Below are 24,649 nucleotides of genomic sequence, written 5' to 3' on the forward strand. Positions count from 1 at the left end.
AGTTCACTAGAAGGAGACATGTAAATGATAGAGCTAATGGAAGTGGTAGGCAAGGACCTTTGGACAGCCATCATAAAATCTCATAAATATGCTTAAGGATGTAAAGGGAAACTCAGCAAGACATTAAAGATATATTTTTTTAAAGATTCAAATGAAATTTCTAGAAATGGAAAAAAATCTTAAATGGAAAACACACTGGATGGGATTAACAACAGATTAGACATCCTCAAAAGGAAGATCAGTGAACTTGAAGACATTGCAATAGAAACTCCAAAATGAAATGGAGAGAAAAAAGACTAAAAAAAACGAACAGTTGGAGATTGAGAGAGTACAGAAAAAATATTTAAAGAATAAAGAAATAATGAGTGAACATTTTTCAAAGTTGATGAAAACTATAAGCACACAAATTTAAAATGCTCAATGAATCCCAAGCACAAGAAACATAAAGAAAACCAAACCAAGATATATTACAGTCAGATTACTGAAAACCAATGATGAAGAGAAAATCTGAAAAGCAGTCAGAGGGAAAAAATGCATCACATTTAGAGGAACAGCAGAATTCTCATTAGAAACAATGCAGGCCACAAGACAATGTAATGCCAGTCTTTAAGTGCTAAAAAGGAAAAAAGAAAACCATCAATCTAGAATTCTATATCCAGAAAAAATATCTTTCAGGTCCACAATTCCTTCTGTGAAGCCCAGAAGGCCAGATGTGTTTCAAAATTCAGAATTTTTCAGATTTTGAAAAGAAATGGAGCATGTAAACTCTATACTTCATAACATGTCTAGATGGGTCTGAGATAGCACTTTGTAATCAAACATTAATATATATGCAGCAACACATATATTATTCATTCATTCATTCATAGAATGGGTAAATAAAGAGATAAAGTCTATAAATACCTTCACATCAGTTCAGGTCAGATTTTGCCATCAAATTTAAAATAAAAAAGACTCTTGGTTTTCAGAAATTTGAAATTTCAGAAATGTGGATAAGAGATTTTGTGCCTGCCTTACCTCTAATTCTTACCAAACATATATTATTATCCCAGTTTTACCCAAGTGGAGGCTGAGATTAGTAAGTGGTGGAGTCACTCCCAAACAGAAGAACTGCCGCTCTTTGAGATGATTGAGGGAACCAGGAGGAGGGCTCCTCTAGGCTCGTCCTATCAAAGACACCATCCACTACCATCATGTAACCCAAGGGCATTTGGCAAAGCCCAGAGAGACTTCAAACCTCGTGGAATCCAGGGGTTGATGAGGAAAGTCTTTAGTAGAGTAGAAGTCACTAACATCCTATCCTAAACTCTGGGTTGCAGCCTTGTGACACGTGTACTCTTGTGGCCTTGGTGTTCATACACCCATCCCTAGTCTACTGTCCCTTCACCATGAGTAAGCAAAGAAAAAGAATGTGTGAGTGAGTGTATGTGTGTGTGTGTGACAGAGAGAGAGACAGACAGACGGACAGAGAGATAAAGGAGAGAGCTAATAGTGCAAAGGGATCTCACAGTCAGGACCATAATATAAAACTAGAGAAGGAAGCATGGATGATGTAACCAGAGACCAGTGGGAGTATGACCATTTCAGCTATGTCAGTGTCAGTGACCAAGAATACAGGACTATGGTGGGATGATTATGCATCCTGGAAGATACCAGCACAGGATTTGTTTTAAATGCTCAGTGTGAATTTCACCTAGAAAGAAAGGGGTGGAGAGGAAGGGAAAGGACCTCAATTTAACTGAGTTTAAATTTTAAATGATTGAGAAATTAGTGGATTTGACTGCATTTACCTGGATTGTTTTCTGTCTCTAGAAAATATGTTCCTTATAAGAAAATAAAATAACATTTTTATATGACAGTATTTGTGGTTTTTTAAATTTTCTACTGTATAGTACTTAATGTCACGGGACCTGGTTCATCATCTTTGAAATAGGGAAAATACTACCAACTTCACACAATTTGTGAATTGTAATGTTTGAAAAAAAAACTTTATACATTTAAAAGAAAATTTTAAATTTGAATATTAGTTAAGCTTAGGTTTTTAGACCAATGAGATTTCCATTGTTTCAGGAAAATTACTCAGGCTACAGTATGTATGATGAATTGGAGAAGGGAACATCATTAGGAGGAGACCAGTTATGTGGCTTTACAATTGTCCAGGCAACAGGGAATGAGACCATATTTAGGAAGTTGCAGTGCACCTGGGTTCAAGAGCCTTTCCAGTGGTAGAAATGTAGAGAAGGTGAAAAATTAGAAAGGAATCAAAGATGACTGTAAGGTTCCAAGCTTGGTGACAGTGATGACATTAACTGAGCTGGTAAGTAAGGACGTCAGCAAGTTTGGGGAAAAGATAAGTTCAGTTTAGAGCACACTGAATGTAGGGTAAAAAGATGCCAAAAAAAGGAAAAGTCAGCAGGAGTGTAATGGTTAAGAGTGAGGGTGTGGTGTGTGTGACTCTGGAGCCTGGCTCTTCGAAAGTTACTTAAGCTCTCAGTTTCCTCATCTGTAGAACGGTGGGGAAAACAGTATTTACTTCATGGATTTGTTATGAAGCTTGAATATAAAGTCATTCAAGAGAAGTGCCTAGAAGGGCGCCATCATTGAATATAGCTATTATGGCCATTGGTGGTGGTGGGAGGACAGTGCTAAGGACATGATGGAGAAAACACTGCCCACTGCTCTGCGTGGCAGAAGATACAGCTCTGGACCGTAACACCTGGTGACTTTGGCCAAGGAATTCAACTAGACCTCAGTTTGTTCATCTTTGAAAACAAGGAAATTCTCTATAAGGCTGCTTACAGCTCTTACCATTGTATGATTGTGTTGAGGCTAAAAGCAGAATTTGCCACAGATAAACCATAATGGAAATAATTTATTCACAGATAATGGAGCAATCAATGATGTTTTTGAGTGCTCACAACACATTTTTTAGTACCTGTGTGTCCAGCCTAAGACGTATTTTTGCATTAAAAGCACAGTAGGAAATTTAGACATGGTAAAGTAAAAAGCTTTTTGAAATTCACCTCTGAAGGTTTTTTTAATTTAGAGTTTCAACTGTGCATTATTCTAGTGGCTTTTTCTGTTTACCTCTCACTATAAATTTTGTGCAGGGACATGTACAGAGCCTTCTCCTGTTGCGCTTGGCTTATGGATGTCACGAAACAGCTGTCTGGACGCTTACTTCAAATGCAAGAATATTTTATTTGCCAGGATTTTCACTTGTTAAAAAGAATCCCAGGTTCCTTTGACAGGGTACTAATTTACTGTTTCTGGGTAAGCCTTCTAGAGCAAAGTGCAATCCTCTTCCCATTAGGTCTAGAAATTTTTAATAATAGGTACATGCTAAGCATGTAAACAAAGCTTAGATTTTGATTTGGTATATCTGGGGAAAGCTCAGGAGGGAGCAGCCTTTAAGGAGAAGATCCCGAGGGCTTCCCCTTACTGGCTTACACCTGCTGTATCACTTTGCCTTTAATAGGGGAGATTCCCTTCACCCTTGTTAACTTCTTTTATCCCTTTATGGTTTTCAAAATTTGACGTCCACCTGTATGTATTGAACAAAATCATTTTTCACTTATGTCCTTTGTAAATTGCAATATGCAGAATATAGTTAAAACAATAGGATGGAGTCCAGTAAGTAACCTATAAAAATCAGTGTAATTACTTCATTACCTTGTATTCATACTGAAAACTTTCTTCATGTGACACTTGTTTTGTATTCACTTTAAATACATTTTCAAAATGGTCAGCTATCAGATATTAGAAATCAAATGCAAAAGCTGTGTCACAGTTTATACTATATATTTTCCTGTTTTTCCTGTGGGAAGGCTTCAAATATTAAAGAAGAGGAAGAGAGGTTGTCAACTTACTTGGGAAGCCAAATCTTCAGTCGTCAAATAGATTCCTCAAGAGTCTTACCAAATATCTGTGTGTGTGTGTGTGTGGGTGGGTGGGTGGGTGTGTGTGTGTGAGAGAAAGAGAGAGAGAAAGAGAAAGAAATGAATGTGTTCCTCCATGAAAGAACCTTTTAGGGAAAATCTGGCAGACATTGTGAATAGCTTTGATTTTTTAAATTTTTCTTATCAGTTGAAAAACACCTGGACCATTAACTCTGCATTGTATGGAAATCTCTAAAAATGAGCCTGGCTGCCTGGCGTCATGGAGGGCCATGGTCCTCAGTCTTGTCTTCCACTGCCAAGCCACATTTGTTCTGTGGTCTTTGGTTTTGTCAAATGGTAGATGCTTCCTCATTTGATGCCATGAAAAGTGAAATCCCAGCCAATACGAAAGCTTTAAGTGAAATCTGGTAATTTGTAGTTGAGTCTAAGAAGACAGTTTAAATTTATATGTATATATAACTAATAACATATTAATTATTCTCAAGCTGTTTAAGTAGAAACAATTTTTTATTAGTAGTCTTAATATTGACTTTTTGTCTCAAAAACATTTATACTGAATCAGGAATCTTGTTACACTGTAAATAAGAGGACTTGGGTTGTAGTCCTGTTTTGCCCATGTGACTGGGGAAAGTTACTTAACCCTAATGGGACTTGGTTCCCTGATCTGTATGCCTGCTAAGATCTCTTCTGATTTTACTCTTCCATGATTCTGTGAGCTATATATCCTGTGCCAGTTTCTTTTCATTTAATTTTCCAGTGCAGAAATTTACCATGCATATATCTGCATCTAGCTTTGACATCTCTTAGGTGATCAATAAATATTTGTTAAAGTAATGGTGTGTTTTGCTGTGTCTGATGGATCGTGAAATTACTGTAATTTCACAGCTTTTTATATTGGGCTATTATTCATTTTTATTTTTGTTGAATGATATTATTGTTGCTTTAACATTTACTTCCTCCCTACCATGGTTTTGTGCATGATATAGAGTTGGTTTTTATGTGTTCTCACTAAGGTGTTTCAGAGAGGAAGTTGCAGGAAAAACTCTTTCACTACATTTAATCTTGGTTACTCTAAAAGATAGATACAAAATATTTTCATAATCATAAAGTAATCCAGAAAGTGAATTTTACTTTTATTCAGCTTGATTTTGCTGGTGAAAAAAAAAATACCATTCTGAGTACATTGGCAGGTTATTCCAAACCAGTTGCCCTATGGAAAGAACTGCTCCCCCAACTCTACCCATTGGAAAACTGTCTGGTTAGAGACAAATATTTGCTTACCCTGAGGTTGGGGAGACCTATCCTTTCTTCCAAGGCTCTGAGATGGATATACTGAATTTTCAAAATTACAGGAAAATAATGCTTCCTGTTTGATTAAAGAATTTTAAAATTAAAACATTTGTTCCCTTAACTTTAATTTTTTTTTCAGGTTTATTGGTTTATTATAAAGGCTAGAAATGAACAGTCAAATGAAATGGTGCATAGGGTGAGGTCCAGAAGGGTCCCCAGGGCAGGGCCCTCTGTCCCCATGGAGATGGAGTACGCCACCCTCCACCACATGGAAGCTTTCACCAACCTCTAATTTTTTTTCATCATATATTTCAATTAATCTTTAAATGGAGAATAAACTATTTAACTAAGTCAGCCATCAGGTAGACAGTATATATAGTATATTAGTTCTTTAAAAATTCCTAAGTCTATAGGAGATATATTCATCTTCATTTATTTTCAGAATTTAACATTAATGCAGTGGTGACTTAATATGTCATTTATAAGGGAGCAACAGTTAATTAGTTATGCTGGTAAAAAGCAAACTTTAAAGCATTTAATCCATTCTATATTATTATTTGTTCTGAGAGACTAACTCAAGATTTATAGGGTTCAATTTTGAACCCCAGGATAAATGAAGGGAAGGGAAGCCAAAACTGCCCTGGTGTTGAGGAGAAACCCTTGCTTTCTAACTTCCTATGAATGGCAGTATTGTTCACCACCATTAGTAGAGGGGAACCAGGACCTTGCCATTCCATGCTTGGGCTTGTTTTTATTTTTAAGGAATGTCGGAAAATTGTGGAAATCAATGTTTTTTTCTTTTTCTTTTTTTTTTCCTTAATACCTCATGGATCCTGACCTTTTCCTTTAAACTGGTTTAGTATGTGTTTCCTTTAAAATTGGTCATTGCCCCAAAAATAAGTTTGATTTTCTTTTTCCATCATCTTCTTTAAAGAATTCTGTTAATAACATATTAAACTGGATTGCAAACTTACTGAATAAGTGCTTTGAATTCTGGGCAGCCTTGGAAATAAAGGGCACAGAAAGAGCAATACTGCACAGAATGAAATTGCTAAATTGGTATAAAGGAAAGGAATGTAACTGTATGGCTGATGTGATCAACATCTTCTGGTAGGTTTATTAGCAATTTAATGGGATATGGTTATTCAAGCACAATAATAGTTTCAGTTAAAATGTCTGCTCTGCTCTTTTTCCTGTACACTTTGGAATGAGTCAAATGTGACAGTTGAGCTTTCAACAAGCTTCATGGATTTTAATCCTTTTTGGTCATAAAATGGAGTCCATAGCATGTAGTCGGTCTGAACAAGGGGTTGGCAGCCTCGTCGGGTGTCACGGGATATCAGGCGTCTTCAAGATAATGAGGACCTGGATTCGCCAGGTGCATTCTGAGTCTGCTCTGCGTATCCACAAAGAACAGAGGACCTCTCTCTGTCCCACATTGAATAATTAATCATTTTGCAGTTGTAGGGTTACATTCCCAGCATTTAGTTCAAGACTTAAACTTCATATCCTCGCAGAAGAAAATCTTTACTGATGTCTCAGAACAAATTATTTTTTGGCAGCTAAGTATTTCTATTTTTTTCCTTTCTCTTGCCTCATTCACGTATATTCAGAGAAAAAATGCTCTGTGAATTGGAACATAGCTTCGTATCCTCAAATTTTAACATATGTGCTAATTGATCGTGAAGTATTTCTTTAAATATTTAAATTTTTTATAAAGTTCTTCTCAAATTCTTTTTTTTTTTTTTAAAGATTTTATTATTTCCTTTTTCTCCCCAAAGCCCCCTGGTACATAGTTGTATATTCTTCGTTGTGGGTCCTTCTAGTTGTGGCATGTGGGACGCTGCCTCAGCGTGGTCTGATGAGCAGTGCCATGTCCGCGCCCAGGATTCGAACCAACGAAACACTGGGCCGCCTGCAGCGGAGCGCGCGAACTTAACCACTCGGCCACGGGGCCAGCCCCTCAAATTCTTTTACCACCATAAAAATCTGAATCTTTGCTTAGGGTTAAGTCTTGAAGTATTCTGAAATTCAGTACAAGGAGCTTTACTTATTGTGTTTGAAATTGCCTAGCAACAAAAGACTGTTTTCAGAAGATAATTTTTCAGGAAGTCCACTTTAAAGCAATCTCAATTTAAAGTATGAATTTGTTTTTAAATTACCTCATGATAATGTCTTGTGTTTTATTTCAATATGGAATCTGTGTGCTTAGTATAATTTTATAATGATATGAGCAAAAAATGTTCTCATAAACATACTTAATAGGAAATTCTGGAAGTTTATGTGAAAGATTATTAACAGTGGTATCTATGCATGGTGTTAGGATTATGAAGATTTTCAGTGGTTTTATTTTTACTTATCTGTGCTTACTAATTTTTCTCCATTGAATGTATGGGATGGGATGTGCTGTGAGAGTAGGCTTTACAGAGACCTCTCAGAGCATTGATATATATTTCCCGCAGTTGGGAAACACATTGGCCAGGAGTCTAGGAGATCCTGAGTGCAAGAAACTGGGTGACTAACTGTTTGGATAGGGAGCCAGAAGAGTGCTACTGCATTGGGCATAGATGCACTGCCAGAGTTTGTGGAAATATTTGGGTGGACTAGAAATGAGTCATGCAGAAGCAGAAGCTGGGCTAAGGCTGTTTCAAATCCAGTCCAAGGGGGTTAGCCCAGGGAAGCGAGGGGACCCCAGAAGTGAGAGCCTGGATGGAGTGAACCACAGATGAACCAGGGGCTGATAAGCCAAGCGAAAGAGACTCCTGCAATATAGCTACAAGCTACACTCTTCCTTACTCAGATTTGCGTTAGTATTTGGATGTTTAAAATAATAGAAAGCATGCATTGACAAGCCACGTCCTCTCTGCGTAGATCTGCCTTGAGAGCCAGAATGGGCAGTGGTTAGTGCAGTTGTAGGTAGCAGATGAAGTTTTAAATGTTCAAGTCTTTCTCGACTTCTTCCACCAGTGACACTGACCATTATCCACCAACCAACCATGGCTCTTTTCATTTTTGAACATTTCTTTTTAGTCTTTATTACAGTCATACTTTAAAAAAATTGTTATAATCTAGTTTTTTGCATAGTCTTTTATCTGCTAAATTTATCCACATTCCTCTTGCTCTTAGAGATATCTTAGTTTCTCCCTGGGTGTTTATAAGGGTACCCTTCAGTTCATTGCACAGATACTAAGTGACAATAATCACTCAAACGGCACTATGTTAAATTGTGCTCTAAAAACCTGAAAGAGTTAATCTACTTTTTAAAGTTCCTGAGGTTCTATCTGGGAGAAACTAAAACAACAAGAAAATCTGGCTAACCATATAATGTCAATAAGAAATACTTAGGGAGTTATTTGCATAATACTAAAATGCATTTGGTTTTGACAGTATAAACATTACTGTGTTCACTAGGGATTTATTTCAAGATTTGAGTGTCAACTTATGTGATATTAAATTTAGTTCAGATACATCGGAAACTTTACAAACTATACCCACTGTTAAACAAAGTGTTTTTTTGCCAACAGATTGTGTGCTTTGTTAAACTGTAAGCTTCGTACATTTTATAATAAGCACATTCCTGTTGTGAAATGGAATGCATCTGATCCGTAATAAATCTGGTTAGGAGACAGTGGATCCTAGCCAACTCAGCCCTGGTTCAAGGAAAAAGACAATAAATAGGGGCAGTGACATTTATGAGAATCTAATTTCATCATGCTCTCTCATAAGAAGAGAATCTAGATGGCTTTAAGATTTTTGTACTTTGAGAATTATTCAAAACCAGTCCCTTCTGTGTTGTATCCCTAGTAGCTATTTCTCAAATGAATGTTTTATTTAAAAATTAGTTAATATTTAGTGATAAATTGGAAGCAGAAATAAGCTTTTTTTTAAAAAAAAAGAAAAACTGTAAGGGCAAGAAGGTTACCATATTTTTCTAAAGTAATTTGGGAAAGGTAAAACTCATTAGCTAGACGATAATTAGTTTTCCTTGGTAAAACATTGACTGGAATGTTTCTATTAGGAAAATATTATCAAACTGTTCCAGTCTCAGTCCAGCTGAGGATGCCCAGATTCGATAAGAGAGAAAAGAAATTACTCACTATTTTTGTTACCACCATGTTAGAATATGGACTACTGTCAAAAACAAGGACAATTTCTTGAAGCTAGCCGTTTTATACAACTGTGATTGGAAGTAAGCCTTTGTTTAATATCTGTGAGCATACAAACATTCAGCTGGTAGTTTTTCACCAACATACTTTAAATAAGCTCCAAGAGAAGCAAATGTTTCAGCATATGACAAAGGGTGAATACATAGAAAATCATTTGCCATACTACAGCTCGGAATCAAAAGGAAACTGCTCCAAGTGAATTAGTGTCCTCTGCTCACCGTGACTGGAGCCTGTCACAACCCTCTCCAGTGAAGCGTTCAGTCACAGCACATGAAAAAGCCCAGGACTAGGAAGGAAAAAAGTAAAATCTAGCATTCCAAAAACCATCCTGAATATTGTGTTCAAACCTGGGCAATGTGGTACAGTCAAAAAAACATCAACTTGCACCCATTTTGGAGAAAGCTTATTTCAAATGGCAAAAAATTAGTACAATATTTTTTAAAGAAATGCAGCCTTCCTCATTTTTAGCACATGCGGTGGTCATTGAGGATATGCTAATGGAGAGTTTCTGAGTCAAATCTTTAATGGACCTACTTAAATAAGTGAATAAGAATTTGTTTTAATTAGCGCAGGGAGCATTCATTCAGTCCTAGGATGCTATAGTGCGAATGTATTTTGGACTGACTGGTCTACAATGTGTGTGAAAGTTGTTCTTCACTATCACCTTGCTTACTCAGTTTATTTGGTTAATGAACTTCACCTTGTCTCTGGTTCAAGCGATCACAGCTTCAAATTTATGGTTTCTGAAAGAATAAAATCTTATACTACTGCTATGTTTTATAGCTTCCATAAAACTGAATTTAACAAGAAAATTTGCAGGCAATTGGCAAGAATAGCACTTGAAGCCTTCACATACCTATTACATCCGGAAAATTCATTACAGTCCATTTATGTGTTTCCAGAACTTTTATCCTGGTGGTATCTGTGCAGTCATAATGAATGTTCACTAAATAGTCCTTTCCTGCCAAAGGGAGATTTTTCTATCCTATGCTGCAAACAGCCACTATACCTTGCAATAGCAGTGGACCAGACATGTCTCCGGGAGCCTCTTTCTTGGAATACTGTTGTTAAGAGGAACTGTCAAGACCAGATTTCTCACCTGGCTTCCTGCAGGCCGCAGTTTGAGATAGTTCCATTGTCTCTCGGTTTTATATACCATTTTTATGTCATTGACTCCCAGATCTTATTTCCAGTTCTGACTACTCCCAAGAAGTCTAGACTAATATTTTCAAATGTGTTGACCTGTCCATTTGAGTATCTAGAAGGCATTTCAAACTTAAGATGGCCAAAACAGAACTCTTGAATTTTTTCCCCAGACTTATTCCTTTTCTCTGCCTTTTCTGTATCAGAAATTGGTACCACCATCCACTCAGTTTCGAAAGACAAAAATCTGTCATTCTTGATTCTTTTTTTCCTTCACCTGCACATCTAATCTACCAAGACATCCTCTCAACTCTCCTTCAAAACACATCCCAAATTCAGCCACTATTTTTTGTCTTTGCCATCACCACCCTTGTTCGTGCCACCATGCTGTTTCACCTGGACTACTGAAACTGCCTCTTAACTGATTTCCCTGCTTCCATTCTTGCCTTTTAATCCATTTTCCACGAAACAGCTAGACAGAATTGATGACGTTGCTCCCCTCCTTCAAACTTCCAGTGGCTTCTGATAACACTTAAAATTCCAACCCTTTATGTGGCTTAATAAATTCTGTGTGATCTCTCCTTTTCCTACATCCCCAGCTTTATCTGGTACCTTGCTGTATTGGTTTTCTAGAGCTGCCATAACAAAGTACCACAGACGGGGTGCCTTAAACACAGAAATTAGTTTTCTCCCAGTTCTGGAGGCTAGAAGTCCAAGATCATGGTGTTAGCAGGGTTGCTTTCTCCTGAGGCCTCTCTCCTTGCCTTGCAGACAGCTGTCTTCTCTCTGTCTTCACATAGTCTTCTCTTTATACCTGTCTGTGTCCTAATCCCCTCTTCTTTTAAGAACACCAGTCATATTGAATTAGGGCCACCCTAGTGACCTCATTTTAACGTAATTAGCTCTTTAAAGAACCTATATCCAACTACAGTCACATTCTGAACTGTACTGGGTGTTAGGAGTTCAACATATGGGGGGACATAATTCAGCCTATAATACTGCCCTATTCATTTTAGCCTCATGCTCACTATCTTTCTGTTCCTTGAACAAGTTAAGCTTGTTCCTACCTTAAGGCCTTTGCCCTGGCTCCTGTTGGAGCATTCTTCTCCTTGATGGCAACAAGGTTGGTGCTTTGTCGTTCAGGTCTTAGCACAAATGTTGCATTTTCAGAAAGGCTATTCCTGACTTCCCAATCTATAGTAACCACCATTCATTTTATATCACATCCTCTGAATTAAATCTTTGCATAGTACCTACCACTAACTATCTAATATTTTTTGTTTATTATTTATTGTCTATCTCTCCATATCCCACCAGAATATACACAAGGATCTTCTCTCTTCACTCATATATTCTTAGGGCCTAGAATAATACCAAGCATATTAAAACTGCTGAATAGATGTTTGTTGAATGACTAAGTAAATTATTAGAGAAGGTAACAAGAAGAGTGAAAATTAGTGATTATTGTGATGAATAGACCTGGGGTAGTTTTCTCATCTGGAGGTCTTTAGAAATAAAGATAAATGTGCTCACCCTTGGAATGCTGTAAGAGTTATCTAGAAGAGGTCACCCTGCCTTGTGACTATGCCTTGGATAAACAAAGTGGATATTTTTGCCTTATACGTAAGTTAGTTTTAACATCTCTAGAAATTATATCTAATTTGCAAAGTTGTTCAGCTGTTCATTCAGTAAACGTATAGGGAGAGTCTGTGGGGGCCAGATCTTTTGTTAGTAGAATGCCCTGGAGGACCTGGGAGCACACAGAAGTCCTATCTAACTCAGCCAGGGGTGGGAGCAGGGGTCTGTTGGAAGGTTTCTGGAGTAGCTTAATGCCTACAATATATTAGTTGTGTACTGAACATACAAAATACTTCTCATACATTCAATCTGTTGGCCTTTATAAATGTCAGCATGCAACTTCTCTGAACTCACAGAAAATTATGGGCGCTTCAAGCTCTGTGTCTGGTGCTTGTTTTAGATGACATGCACAGCAAATTTTTATGTGTCTCAACTGGGGAAAATTAGTTTAAAATTTTAGAAACTTGTCAGTTCCCTACTTTTTAATATACTAAATTTGGTAGGCCTTTTGGCAGCTGACACTTATTTTCATTTGGTATTTGGCGACAAGTCATATTTTTATTCGTTCTCTGCAGACAGAATGTCAGTAGCTCTTAGACACTCAATACATGTATTGTATCATTATCATCAACAAGGAAATGGGCCACTTGAATTAGTACATTATATGTCAGGAGAGCGACAAGAGCAGCAGAGTTCCTGCCTTGTTTTTCATCTAAAAAGCTAAGCTCCGGCCTTCTTCTGGGAAACTGTCTTACTGTGATGTCTTTATGGAGAGGCCTTTGAATGCCTAGAACTTTGTTGTCATGTCCTCTCCAGATAATGAGGAGGATCTTTCCCAGTTTTCCTCAGAGCTGTTTTTATTTCTCGTGTGTACTCTGGCCCCATTGGCTTTCCTTCTGCATTTCTTCCTATTCACATGTCCTGCAGATCTGAACCCTAGTTCAGAGATGAGAGTGTTGGAATGTTTGCTTCCAACCCTGACATATGGAGCTCCAACAGTTGTGCTTTATCTACAGAAGTGAGGTAGTATAATACTTCCTGGGGTGCCTTTGGCTTTATAAATCGTTGTAATCTGCTGTTTTCTATAAGCAAGATGGTCTTAGTGTTACACATAGCATTTGATCAACATTCTTATCAGCCAAGATATCAGGTATTATCAGTTAAAATAACGTCTCATATATTGTGTAATTTGTTGAATGGCAAGTGATGGTGTATTCCTAGAGAAAGAAAAATCTGCCATTAATAGTTGTTTCTACATCAGAATTTAATGAGTTTTAATAACGTGGCCTATTCATATGAACTCTTTGGATACTGCTTGTCAGTTTTGTTATATAAATAAATGAGTTGCTTTTAGCTGAACTAAAAGAAAACTCAGTTCAAACTGATCAAGGAAATAAAAAATCTGATATATCAAGAACTCCAGGGTTCCAGGGTTGGTTGATTCATTAGCTCAGCAATGTCATCAAGAACCCAGGTTCTTTCCATCTCTCTGCCGTGCCATCATTGATGATGGTTGTATTTTCAGAATAGCACCAGTTCTGGGTACCATATCCAGACAAGACAATGTCCAGTGGAAGAAGAGGGATTATATTTCCTTCTATGCATCCAGGAACCTCTCAATAGACTTCCCTTCAGTGGCCAGAATTGGGTCGTTTGCACCAGTCCCTGGCAAGAGGGATGGAACTTCCATAGCTGATTTAGCCTAGGAGGTGCATGAGGGAATGTGGTAATAATCAAGTGAGATAGTCCCTATAAAATCACTTAGAACAATGCTTGGCACTTAGAACGTAATATATTTTGCTTATTAATAATGATGACAAGCTAAGTCTGTGGCATTAAAATTGTAAAAGAAGGCCAGAGTTATGAGCAGATAAGAGGTAGATTCCTCAGATCTTGGTGATACTAATGCTGCCTTGAGGAGATGGAGGGAGATGACATAGATCACTTGCATTTAGCAGGATTTAGAAAGCCCGTCTACAGTACTGGGTTGTAAGACCAAGGCTCAGAACCTTAGGGAGAGCACAGAGAAGGACCCTACTCATAGGAAGAGACTGAGATAAGTTAGTAGAAGAAGACTGCAGAGAAAAGAACCACAGTAGTGCACAGGTGTATGGTCTAAAGCAGGATAAAGCATAAAGAACGACTTCATGCTGAGTCCCACGGCATTGGCCTGGGGCTTGTTAGATCCTCCTTCCTCAGGTCACAGTTGTTCCTGGGAACTGGATAGCAATGACCCCAAAGCTGCTGAACCTACTGTACTGTATATGGATATGAGAAAGTATGCAGAGATTAGCAGCTAAGCAGGGCCTGACATCTGTCTTCTCACAGGAGAGGCATGATGGATGCTCTCCGTAGTCTAATTATTCTCACTGTTGGCAGGTAATTAGCAGCAGCTTGGGCTACTCAAAACAAAACAAAGCAAAAGTATCATAAGTTAGTGTGAAGTTGACACTCACACACCTTTTTTTTCTAGATAGAGTTTTTCCCAGTGCAGCAGAATCGTTCTGTTCACCTCTGAGGGTTCCCATCCCTGTCAGATTTCTTTAATCCACTTTTGATTTTGTCCTCTGTTTCCGCCATCCATATACCCGTCCTCTTGCTTCTGATTGAATTTGTTTAAACACGAAAATACTTTACTCGTGAATAACCATCAGGGATGTTTTCAGTAAACTCTACGGTAGGGGAATAGAATTACAGTCAGAGTCACATTTATGAATGCCAAACATTGTTTTGAGAATAAAACTCAGAAATCTAGAGCTGGAAATGATTTCATTTTTAAGCTCTGCCCTCTTATCTTACAAATATTGAAACCAAGATGTTAAATATCCTGGTTAATTTTTTGGAACTAGTCACTCGAAATGAAACAGAAATTTTAGAAATCCAAGAAATCAACGTGAAAAAATGCAGTGGATATTTAATAGTGTGTGGGAAATGTTTCAAGAGATCTTATTCATGTCCCAGTTATTATTATAGAAGTTCAAGAAGAGCAAAATGAACTAGGTGGTTATAAAAACTTTCAAACTTGTTGACTATCCTACAAATGTCGTGAGTTCCCAGAATAATTACGGGATTAATGACATTTACTTGGCTCTATCAAAAGTTATCAAACTTTTGAAGATTTTAATGTATTAAATAATTTCCAGTTCTAGTGACCATTTTCCTGATACAGTAAACCCTGCATTAGTTTTTCAGAGACTAAGATGAGCTGTTCATGATCTGAGGATAATCCAGAAACCTCTTTTGTTTTTGAGGAAGAATTCCAGATGACCCACCTGTGGGAACATATAACTACTGTTTACATTTTGATACCTTAAGTCTTACTTTCTCAAAGTGACCTTCCTTGACCCCCTCTATATGCATTTATATACCCCTCTTAGTTCTCAAAGCATGTTGTAGTTTTCCTTCATAGCCCTTATAACCTATAGCTGTATATTGACTTGTGTGAATGTTTAATTTCTGTTACCTTAAAGGCACCAAACAGCAGAGGTCACGTCTATTTTTTGATAGACACTGTCTAGCATGGTGTCTAGCTCACAACAGATGCTCAATATTTACTGACTGAATGGAACTGAGAATAAGATTGGGGTGGCCCAAGGCACATTTTTGCTTTGTATTACTATTTACATACATGCTTTATCATTTTAATTTTTGTGAGTGTGTATTAGATTAGTAACTTAAAAAACAGTATTGCAACTTGTTTTCTGCATTTTAAAATAGAACCGTACAACATTTCAGCAAATAATAGATTAAAGAAGTTGTTGGTTCTGGGATTCTAAACTTATTTTAAACATTGTTTTCTTGGGAATTTCTTCGGAACAGTGTAAGAACTGGCGTATCATGTTCTGAATAAACAACTTGGAAGTGAATATTTAGTTCAACTTTTTGGCTTCAGACCAAAGGCCTTTACAAATGCATTTTTTAAAAATAAAATCTGTTTAAATTGGGTCTTTCTGTATTAGTTTTCTATTGCTGTATAACAACTTACCATAAAGATAGCAACCAAAAGAACACCCACTTCTTATCTCATAAATTTTGTAGATCAGAAGTCTGCACACAGCATACCTGGTTGTCGCCTGGGCCATGTTCTCATCTGAAGCACAGGTCCTCTTCCAGGCTCATTCAGATTGTTGGCAGAATTCAGTTCCTTGCGGTTGAAGAACTAAGGTCCCTATGTCTTGCTGGCTGTTGAGGGTTGCTCTCAGTTCCTGGAGGCCACCCTGTTGGCCCCCTCCATTAGCAGTTCACCACATGGCTATTTGCTTTCTTACAGACCAGTAGGAGAACATCTCTGTGACTTCCTCCATCTCTGACCTTTAAACTCTTTTTAAGGGCTCACCTGAGTAGGTCAGGCCCACCCAGGATAATCTTCATTTTGATTAACTCAAGGCAGTTGATTAGGGACCTTAATTAAATCTGCAAAATATCTTTACCTGTGCCATAGAATGTATCAATCTCAGGAGTGATATCGTATCATATTTACAGGTCCTTCCAACACTCAAAGGGAGAGATTTGCGCATAGCACGTACATCAGGGCGGTGGTGGTTTGGGGCACTATCTTAGAATTCTGCCTATCATACTTCTCAATGTGGTAGAAACCCTTCTCATCTTTCCAGATTGATTGGATTGGTTTGGCATGTGTCTTCATGTCCATATGCTTTTGTATCTCACTGTAATTAAAATACATTGTTGACTGTTTAAGTGTTTTTCCACAAATAACTCCTTCTCATAATCTGATCTAGAAATTGGAAGAATGAAGTAGTGGCTTCCAAAATTCATTAGCTTTAGTTTGTGTATGCTTAGGAAAGCAGAATCATGGATCTTTGGAAACCAAACCTAAGTTTAGATTTCTGTGATTTGTAACCTCTGTCCCTCCATTCCTCCGGAATGTCTGAGTCCACATTTTTGTTCAAACAAATAAGTTAAAGGGACCATAATCTGTTTTTAAGAGTATTATAGATCTCATAGTTATTCTAACATTTATTTTCCTTTGACTGCATAATAGATATCTAAATTATCTTTTTGTTAGTGGCAAGTTGTATAGGAAAGAACAGAAACTTCAGAGCAAAGCTCTCTAAGTGCAGATCTCAGCTCTACTACTATATGACCTTGGGCAAGTCACCTACCCTGCCTCAGTTTCCTCATCTGTAAAACAAAATAATGCTTGTGTTTGTTTCATCAGATTATGAGGGTTACGTAAGTTAAATGTAAGTTCTTAGTAGAGTGTCTGGCACATATATATAAATGTTTGCTGTTATCATTGCTAACTAAATTCCTCCTAAGAGCTTTGTCCTAAAATTAGAGTATAGAAGAGGATTCCAATATGTTTTTGTGTAGGAATTTTTATGACTGAGTTATTTAGCATGTTAAACCCCCTTTTGATCCTTTTCTTTTTTTTGGTAGTTTTGGTTAGTTTTAGTAATTTAATCAGCACGTGGAAAAGTTGAGAAACGAACCACTGAATAAACCCAAGGCATCCCAAAGTTAAAGGGGGTAATTAATATGCAGGCGCTCCTTGGTGAACATTCCCGATGTGGTTCACACACTCTATTCGTATACTTAGCGTTGTAATCACACAGCACCTTAGTATCCTAAGGTCCTTGTCTACAGAAATGTCTTTCATCTCTTATATGAAGAGATCATGGAATCCAAAGTCTCATCGGCATAGGATCTTGGAATACCCAGTGGACTTAGATTTACAGAGGTGGAAAGCAGAAGGTGTGAGCTCCAGTTCTCACGTGAACTGTGCTCTGTGATGAGACCTCTGGAGAATCGTAATCACGCGGCGTAGCGAACATGAACATGAACATGGGGATGGGCTCAGGAGGCTGCCTTGGCAAGTCAGTCGACCTCCCCTAGCCTCAATTTACTCATGTAAAATGGGTATACTAATGCCTACCCTTTCTATTTTTGGAGTTGTGAGCATCACAACAAATATTCCACTTTATTGTCACTATATATTCGAAAGGTATATTGCCCCATTAGATTGTTAACTTCCCAGGGGCAGGGACTGTATTTTTTTTTTTTTTAATCTTTGTAGCTTGGTTAAAAAGAAAAGAAAGTTGGCATTCAGTAAGCAATTTTTGAACTGAAATGTTGATCAAATGAGAAAATATATGTGAAAGCATGATATGGATATTGTGTATTATAAAATCAGCCTAATTCACTCATTCAGGTGGCCACAATAACCAAAGATGTGCTGAGTAACAAAGAACATTAAGGTGGCAACAACAAATGAAATGTGGCCTTTGAGTGTGACCAGCGACAACACAGTGTAACTTTGATGCATCAGCGAGTTTCAAGCCAGCTGTGCGTTGCCGTGGTAGAGACATCACATCAGCTTCTTGAGTGGCTTCCTCAGCATTATCTACATGTCACACTTCACATTAAAAGGCAAAACAAAATCAGCGACAAGTTGAGAAAATGAAACCATCTCACTACCCACAAAGCTATGTTGCTTCTATTCAACTCTTTAGAGCTAGATAAGAGTGTGAATAGGATAGTGTAATTTTAGAGCTCTTATGATATGAGGAGTTATAAAGGGACTCGGAACATTTAAATGGGCATTGAAAACATACTGGTGTTAGAGTTGATAGCACAGCTCCCAGTGCATGGCAGAACTGTGGGTGACTGAGACACGTCAGCGGCAGACAAGCCAACACCAAGGGCCTCCTTTGTAGTCATAACATCTGGCAGCCCACTGAGCAGAAGCAGCTAAAGGAAAGCGGCTTGGCTGGCAGAGGTTGCTGCAGGTTCTTAATGGAGCCGCAGCACAGAACTGTTCATCAGGCCTCGTGAGCACATTCACAACATCCAAAGTGGAGATGTGACACATTCAAACTAAGCATTGTTGAAAATATTCAGAAAAAGTCAAATTTGGGCAAGACCAACTGGAAAATATTGGCATCTAAATAGAGTATTAAACTACTTACAGTGCCATTGCAAGCTATTGTGAAAACACATAGCTTCCCAATAAAAAATGCATAAGGCTTTATATATTTGTTTTGCTATTTTTGGTTTGGGGGAGATTTTGCAAGAAGAAAGGAGGAGTTGAGATTAAAAGATGTTTTATTTTAATGCTGAAAATGTTATGTTTTAGCCTTTATTTTTTTTTTTGAAAAGTAGCCAGAATCCAAGCACTGAGTTAATTTGAGGCAAATAATGACACCACCAGCAACTACTTGTTTTGAGCACCATGTGCCAGGCTCTGGACTAGGTGCTTTGCATGTATTAGCTTATTTGTTACTCACATAATCCCTGTTAGAGAAAAAATGCTATCCCATTTGCAGATTAGGAAACTGAGGCTCGGCGATGTTACCTCGTCCCAAATCACGTAGCTAATAAATGATAGAGCCCGTGTTCAAGTCCCCGGTTCTTCCCATTCACCACGAGAACCCAAAAGGAGTGAAATGAGAAGACAGGCGGACGATGTAAACATGACAGGACAAATGAGGGAGCAAAAATGAGAGCCGTAAAAGAAGGTAAGAAGAGACTAGAACAAAAAAGGAGACCAGGCATTGAGAAAGGGGGAATTCTTTAGACTGACTGGGTCCTTTTGAGTGGTAATGTCTTCAGTAACTGTAATCGTTCTGTATCATCTTGGCTGACTCCGTTTTGAGTGCTGTGGAACATCTTACCAGACAAGCCCACTTCCCACCTGATGTCGTACCTCAGAGGGCTATTTCAAAGCAGAGATTAGACAAGACATCTACCGCATAGCCTGACAGCTTCCAGGAGCTGGAAGGAAGTCAAATTGGAATGACTTAAATTTAAACGTGCCCTCGATGTATGTTCTCTAACTTTACATTGGCTCTGCAGAAAGGACTGTAATTTTTAATGCACTGGAAAGCAGATGGGGTCTGTCAGTGGGGAGCTAAAACAGAGGAAACTTGTCCAAATGTAAGAAAAATCAACAGCTTTCTCTTGTGGGTCAGTTTCATCGTACAAATATTTGCCACTAGGTGCACACAGCTGGTATTCATCAAAATAATAAAAGTCATATCGAATATTTATCGAGCAGTTCCTGTGTGCTGTTTTGCATGTATTTAATGATCAGAAGGAGCCTAGGAAGCTGCTACTATTATGGCTAAACACTCATTTTAAAGATGAGAAACCTTTTAAAGATGAGGCTCAGAAAGTTAAACAACCCAAGATCACTCGGCTGATAAGTAGCAGAACTGGGATTTGGATCCCAGGCCCTTCGTCATAACACTACGTTATACAGACGTTCCCGGTGGAGTGACTGTGAATGTGTAACCCAACACCTACATTTTTTGACACTGGTACTCCAGGGGGAAAAAAAAGAAAGGGACAGAAGAGGAAAGAATTACCTCGAAGCTAGTACCAGCTCTTGCAGAGAAAGACGTGTGGGTTGGACGATTGGAAGCAGCAGAGGTGGTCTGAACCCCCTGTGGTCAGGGCAGGAACCTGTAGCAAAGGGCGGGAGGAGAAAAGATGGAGCAAAAAGAAATGGGAGTAAAAGTAAAAAATTGAAACAAAGTGCGTGAGGAGGGAAAAGGGAAGAAAGAGAGTTCTTGTAAATCATTAAAGTATGAAAATTATATGGTTAAGTTTCTAATTAATCAAGGTCATTTCTCTAATTTACCCTTCTTATTTCTAATTTAATGGGCCAAACTGACCCATTCAACTCAGCCTTTGGACTTAATAGTGTCTGTTCTGACAGTTTCTCTCCACCCTGAGTAATGCTAAGTTCCACTCTGCAAGGTTAGTGTCTCCGTGAAGGGTGGGTGTGTCGTTTGGTCTCTTTTTTTTTTTTTTCCTCTTGAAAGTTAATTAAGTCAACATTAACCATGGATATGTAACCACAGAATGGGCAGTTTCTTGAGGCTCGTGGTTTGGATCTTTCCCTGCAAAAATTCCTACTTTATAGTTATATTTAGTGTTCTGACTGCCTGAATTGCTGGCTTGCCGTGGGTCCATGTGTCAGGGGCTACGCCAGGCCCTGTTTGCAGCCGTGTTTGTCTGCTTCATGGAACCCCTGTGCCAAGAGTATGTGGTTCTCAGTGGACAGCTTCTGGATTCAGCCTCTCTTGTTTCTTCTCCAGAAATTTCCCTGGGTTTAGCATTGCCAATTTGATGCCGGATGGTCCTGCAAGTCTCAGAACTGTTTACTGCAGGTTGAAAATTTTTTAAGCTTGTTATAACCTTAACTCTGAAAGTAATATAGTATCATCACAGTTTGTGGTATGCACCCATCCTGATGACTTTGTTGATATAGGTGTGACTGAATATTAAAAAAAAAAAAAGTACTGCCCTTGCACAAAAGCCAGTTTTTTCATGTCAGTGCAGCTGTTTTAACTTTTAAGAAACCACAAGCATTTTATTCTCTAAAACTTTAATTTGAAAGGCATAGGACTTAAAGAAATACAGTGTTTCTGAAACTGGCATATATGTCTCCCTATTTCTGTTCTCTTTAAACTCTTAAGAGTTAAATAAAGTTCCTGAGTTGAGATATTGCATACAAACTTTTCAGACCATGTTATTACTGCATTCGTAGTAATCTTTGAGATGTTAAATTACAGGTAGAAGCAATAGCATGCATAATAGAAACAAAAGGTAACAGTAGCTCAGTTCTCATGATCTCTCTCAGTGAATTTTCCATGGGCACAGAAGCAGATGCCAGAAGGAAACAGTTGTGTGTTTTCACTGTAGCCCAACAAGTCATGGTAAATGTTATTTTGCTTCTTTTGTATGCTATAGCAACAATTCCACTTCCTATTACATAGGAAAACCTATTCTGCTGTTAAAAGAGATCACTAGATGTATTTATTACAACGTTAAGACCATTTCGTCCATGGAAATAATTTTTTATTGTTCTGAGTCACTCTGGTTCATGGAACTTTTAAATGAGTTCCAGGGCAAGGATGAGATGATGTATTTATTTTATTTCCTATCCTCTTTAATTTTTTTGACTGCATAAATGTCAGGCTTGTTGTCAAACTATTTCCATGTTTTGTTACGTTAGAAGTTACTCTGCTGTATTTGTGTCTCCTCAACTCTTCATTGACAGTTCACCATGTATGTTGGGCATGCTGAATTGTGGCAGAACTATCTGCTCTTCCCAGTGTCGTGTGATCTCTTGTTTTCCCCTTAGCCCCTATTCCTGTCTTCTCTGTGTGTGTCTTTATCATGTTAAAGATTGTACAGACCTTCAGAAATATTTAAATTGTTTTGTTGAGCCACTGGAAGGGCTTGAATTAAATTGTGAACTTCAGAGGGCATTTGTTATGTCTTAAATTTTTTTCCTTGTATTAAAGCAAACCTCACTGGAAGTATTCCCCAGTTCAGCCCAGAATATCTCTGAGCTTTAGACTCTACCCTGGAATCATAGAACGTCCCTGAAATTCATTTTCAAATATTCTTTGGTTTGATTGCAATTATTGTGTTTGTTAATCACCTCTAGGGATTTAGGTTAAATTTCAATAACCGTTCAGATTTACAGAGAAGCCTTAGATGTTCTGACATTTTAGAAAATGTTTGAATAGAAAACAATGAGTGTCCTGTGGACTGAAATTTCAAGTTACTGGTTATTGTCATTGATATTCCTTCTGTGTATTACTCTGTGTGTGTGCAATTCTGACTGACTGACTGACTGACTGACTGACTGACTGACTGAAGGTTTAGAATTGAGTCCTGTACTTTCTGGTGAGGGTAGGAGGATTGGGTGTTCTGCCTCCTAACTTTCTTGACTTATATGCCCTAATTAGTCATCCTTCCAACAGTGTCCTAACTTATCAGCCTCCATCAGTGTCCTAATTAGTCAGCATTCCAACAGAAAAAAGAACTATAATACTGACTTGAGCATAGACTAGAAGGGGACAAAATGGACAATTTCTGATAGATAACTTCTTCTCCTGCAAATGATCACAGCTGGTCCAAACTATACTGCATATATTCATATATTCACAAGGGTGTATGTGGGAGTGTGTGCATGCATGTGTACCCACGGGGGCATGATTCAATGTTCAGAAGTTTTAGATGATTGGTTTTCTTGTTAGAAAATGGTGGGCTATTAATCTGAATCATTTTATTTTCAACAGGTTGACATGATGAAAGAAGCATTAGAAAAACTCCAGCTCAATATAGTAGAGATGAAAGATGAAAATGCAACCTTAGATGGTGGGGATGTCTTATTCACAGGTATCGTATTTACTTTTTTATACCCAAAAATATTTTTAATACCTCGCTTATATCCACTTGTTCAATTATAGCCTTTTTTTAAATTCCCAAAGTAAAAAATGCTAAGCACAGGGAATTTGGAAAATACAGAAAAGCACAAAAGAGAAAAAAATGAAAACGATCTTTCATTCAAAGATAATCGTTCCAATATTTGGGTGTATTGTCCTTTTAGTGCTTTTGTATGTGTGTATTTGCATATTGTTACAAAAATGTTATCAGGATGTACATATCACTTTGTAGGTTGTGTCTAATATATTCTTCTGAGTTTATAGGTTGCATGGTTTTGCATTGGGTAACAGTATATCTGGTCTATTTTTAAAGATTATTAATTCAAGATGTGTCATTTACAAATAATTTTATTCCCAGATGGCAAGATGAATTTAAATAATTTTCAAATTGCCTAGGCTTAATGCAAGATGAATAATAGCAGAACTCAACAAAATATAAACAGCTAATATTATTATTGATGTAACTGGAATCAGTTTTTACAGTGGATATGACATAACTACTAAAGAAATGGTAATTTTAGCATTTAACTTTTCCAACTCTTTATGATCATATTATTATTGTTTTATAAAGTCAGGTGCTAAAATCTGGATCCTCTGATTTATTTTAGTTATACTGATAAGCAAGATTATCAAGAATAATTTTTAATTTATAGTGAGAGATTATTTTCCCCTAAATGTCAGAGAAGAAATGACTGTGTCAAAGATACAGCCCTAACAGCAGCGGCTGGTCGCCAGGGCTTTGAAAATGTAGCCCCAAATGGCCCACGTAAAGCATGAAGCTTCTTGGAAGTCTAATATTTTAGCTGATGTGAATTTTATGTTGAATTCCATGTATATAGACAAAATATAGCCATCTTCATTTTAATGTAAAAATAATGTTTTGTATTACTTATATTTTAATATAATTAATGTTCCTGGAGGAGGAAGAGTATTTATCCTGTGACATTTGAAAAGTTCCTTGCTCAGTGTCACATACCTATAAGTGGGGCCACCATGTTGCCCAGCTCCAGGAGGTGCCATTCCTACCATAGGAATAGTATCCGCTGGAGTTGTGCTCTGTACAACGTATGCTACCACTGTCATAGGCAGTGGCCCTGCCCCTGGGGTTTGGTGTGCAGACCCTCTGAGCCATGAGAACACAGAACAGGAGTTAAGGAGGCCGACGCTGCATTCTCAGCTCGAGTTGTGACCAAGCAAACTCAGGCATTCTTTGAATCTGCCTAGTAAGTTCCCCCTAGAATATTCTTTGTGTCTCCCATTGACGGCACTTTCATTCTTTTTAGCAGCAGAGAACAACAGCGTGTTTCTGTTATAAAATAAACTTTTGTGAAAAGCTAGATGTGTAAATCACACTCCCTTACAGTAGAAC

General features: G+C 37.8%; 1 protein-coding gene across 7 annotated transcripts in view; it reads left to right on the forward strand.

Moving 5' to 3' along the window:
• DDAH1 (dimethylarginine dimethylaminohydrolase 1) overlaps positions 1–24,649 on the forward strand; it is a 125,132-nt gene that overhangs the window by 65,072 nt on the left and 35,411 nt on the right. For all 7 annotated transcript variants that reach the window (XM_070268754.1, XM_005610458.4, XM_023641741.2 and 4 more), the window contains exon 2: positions 23,134–23,233. In XM_070268754.1, the coding sequence (XP_070124855.1) occupies positions 23,140–23,233 (94 nt within the window). In that variant the 5' untranslated portion in view covers positions 23,134–23,139. The remainder of the gene's footprint in view (positions 1–23,133; positions 23,234–24,649) is intronic.

Source organism: Equus caballus, chromosome 5 (assembly GCF_041296265.1).
Source record: "Equus caballus isolate H_3958 breed thoroughbred chromosome 5, TB-T2T, whole genome shotgun sequence".
Taxonomy (NCBI): domain Eukaryota; kingdom Metazoa; phylum Chordata; class Mammalia; order Perissodactyla; family Equidae; genus Equus; species Equus caballus.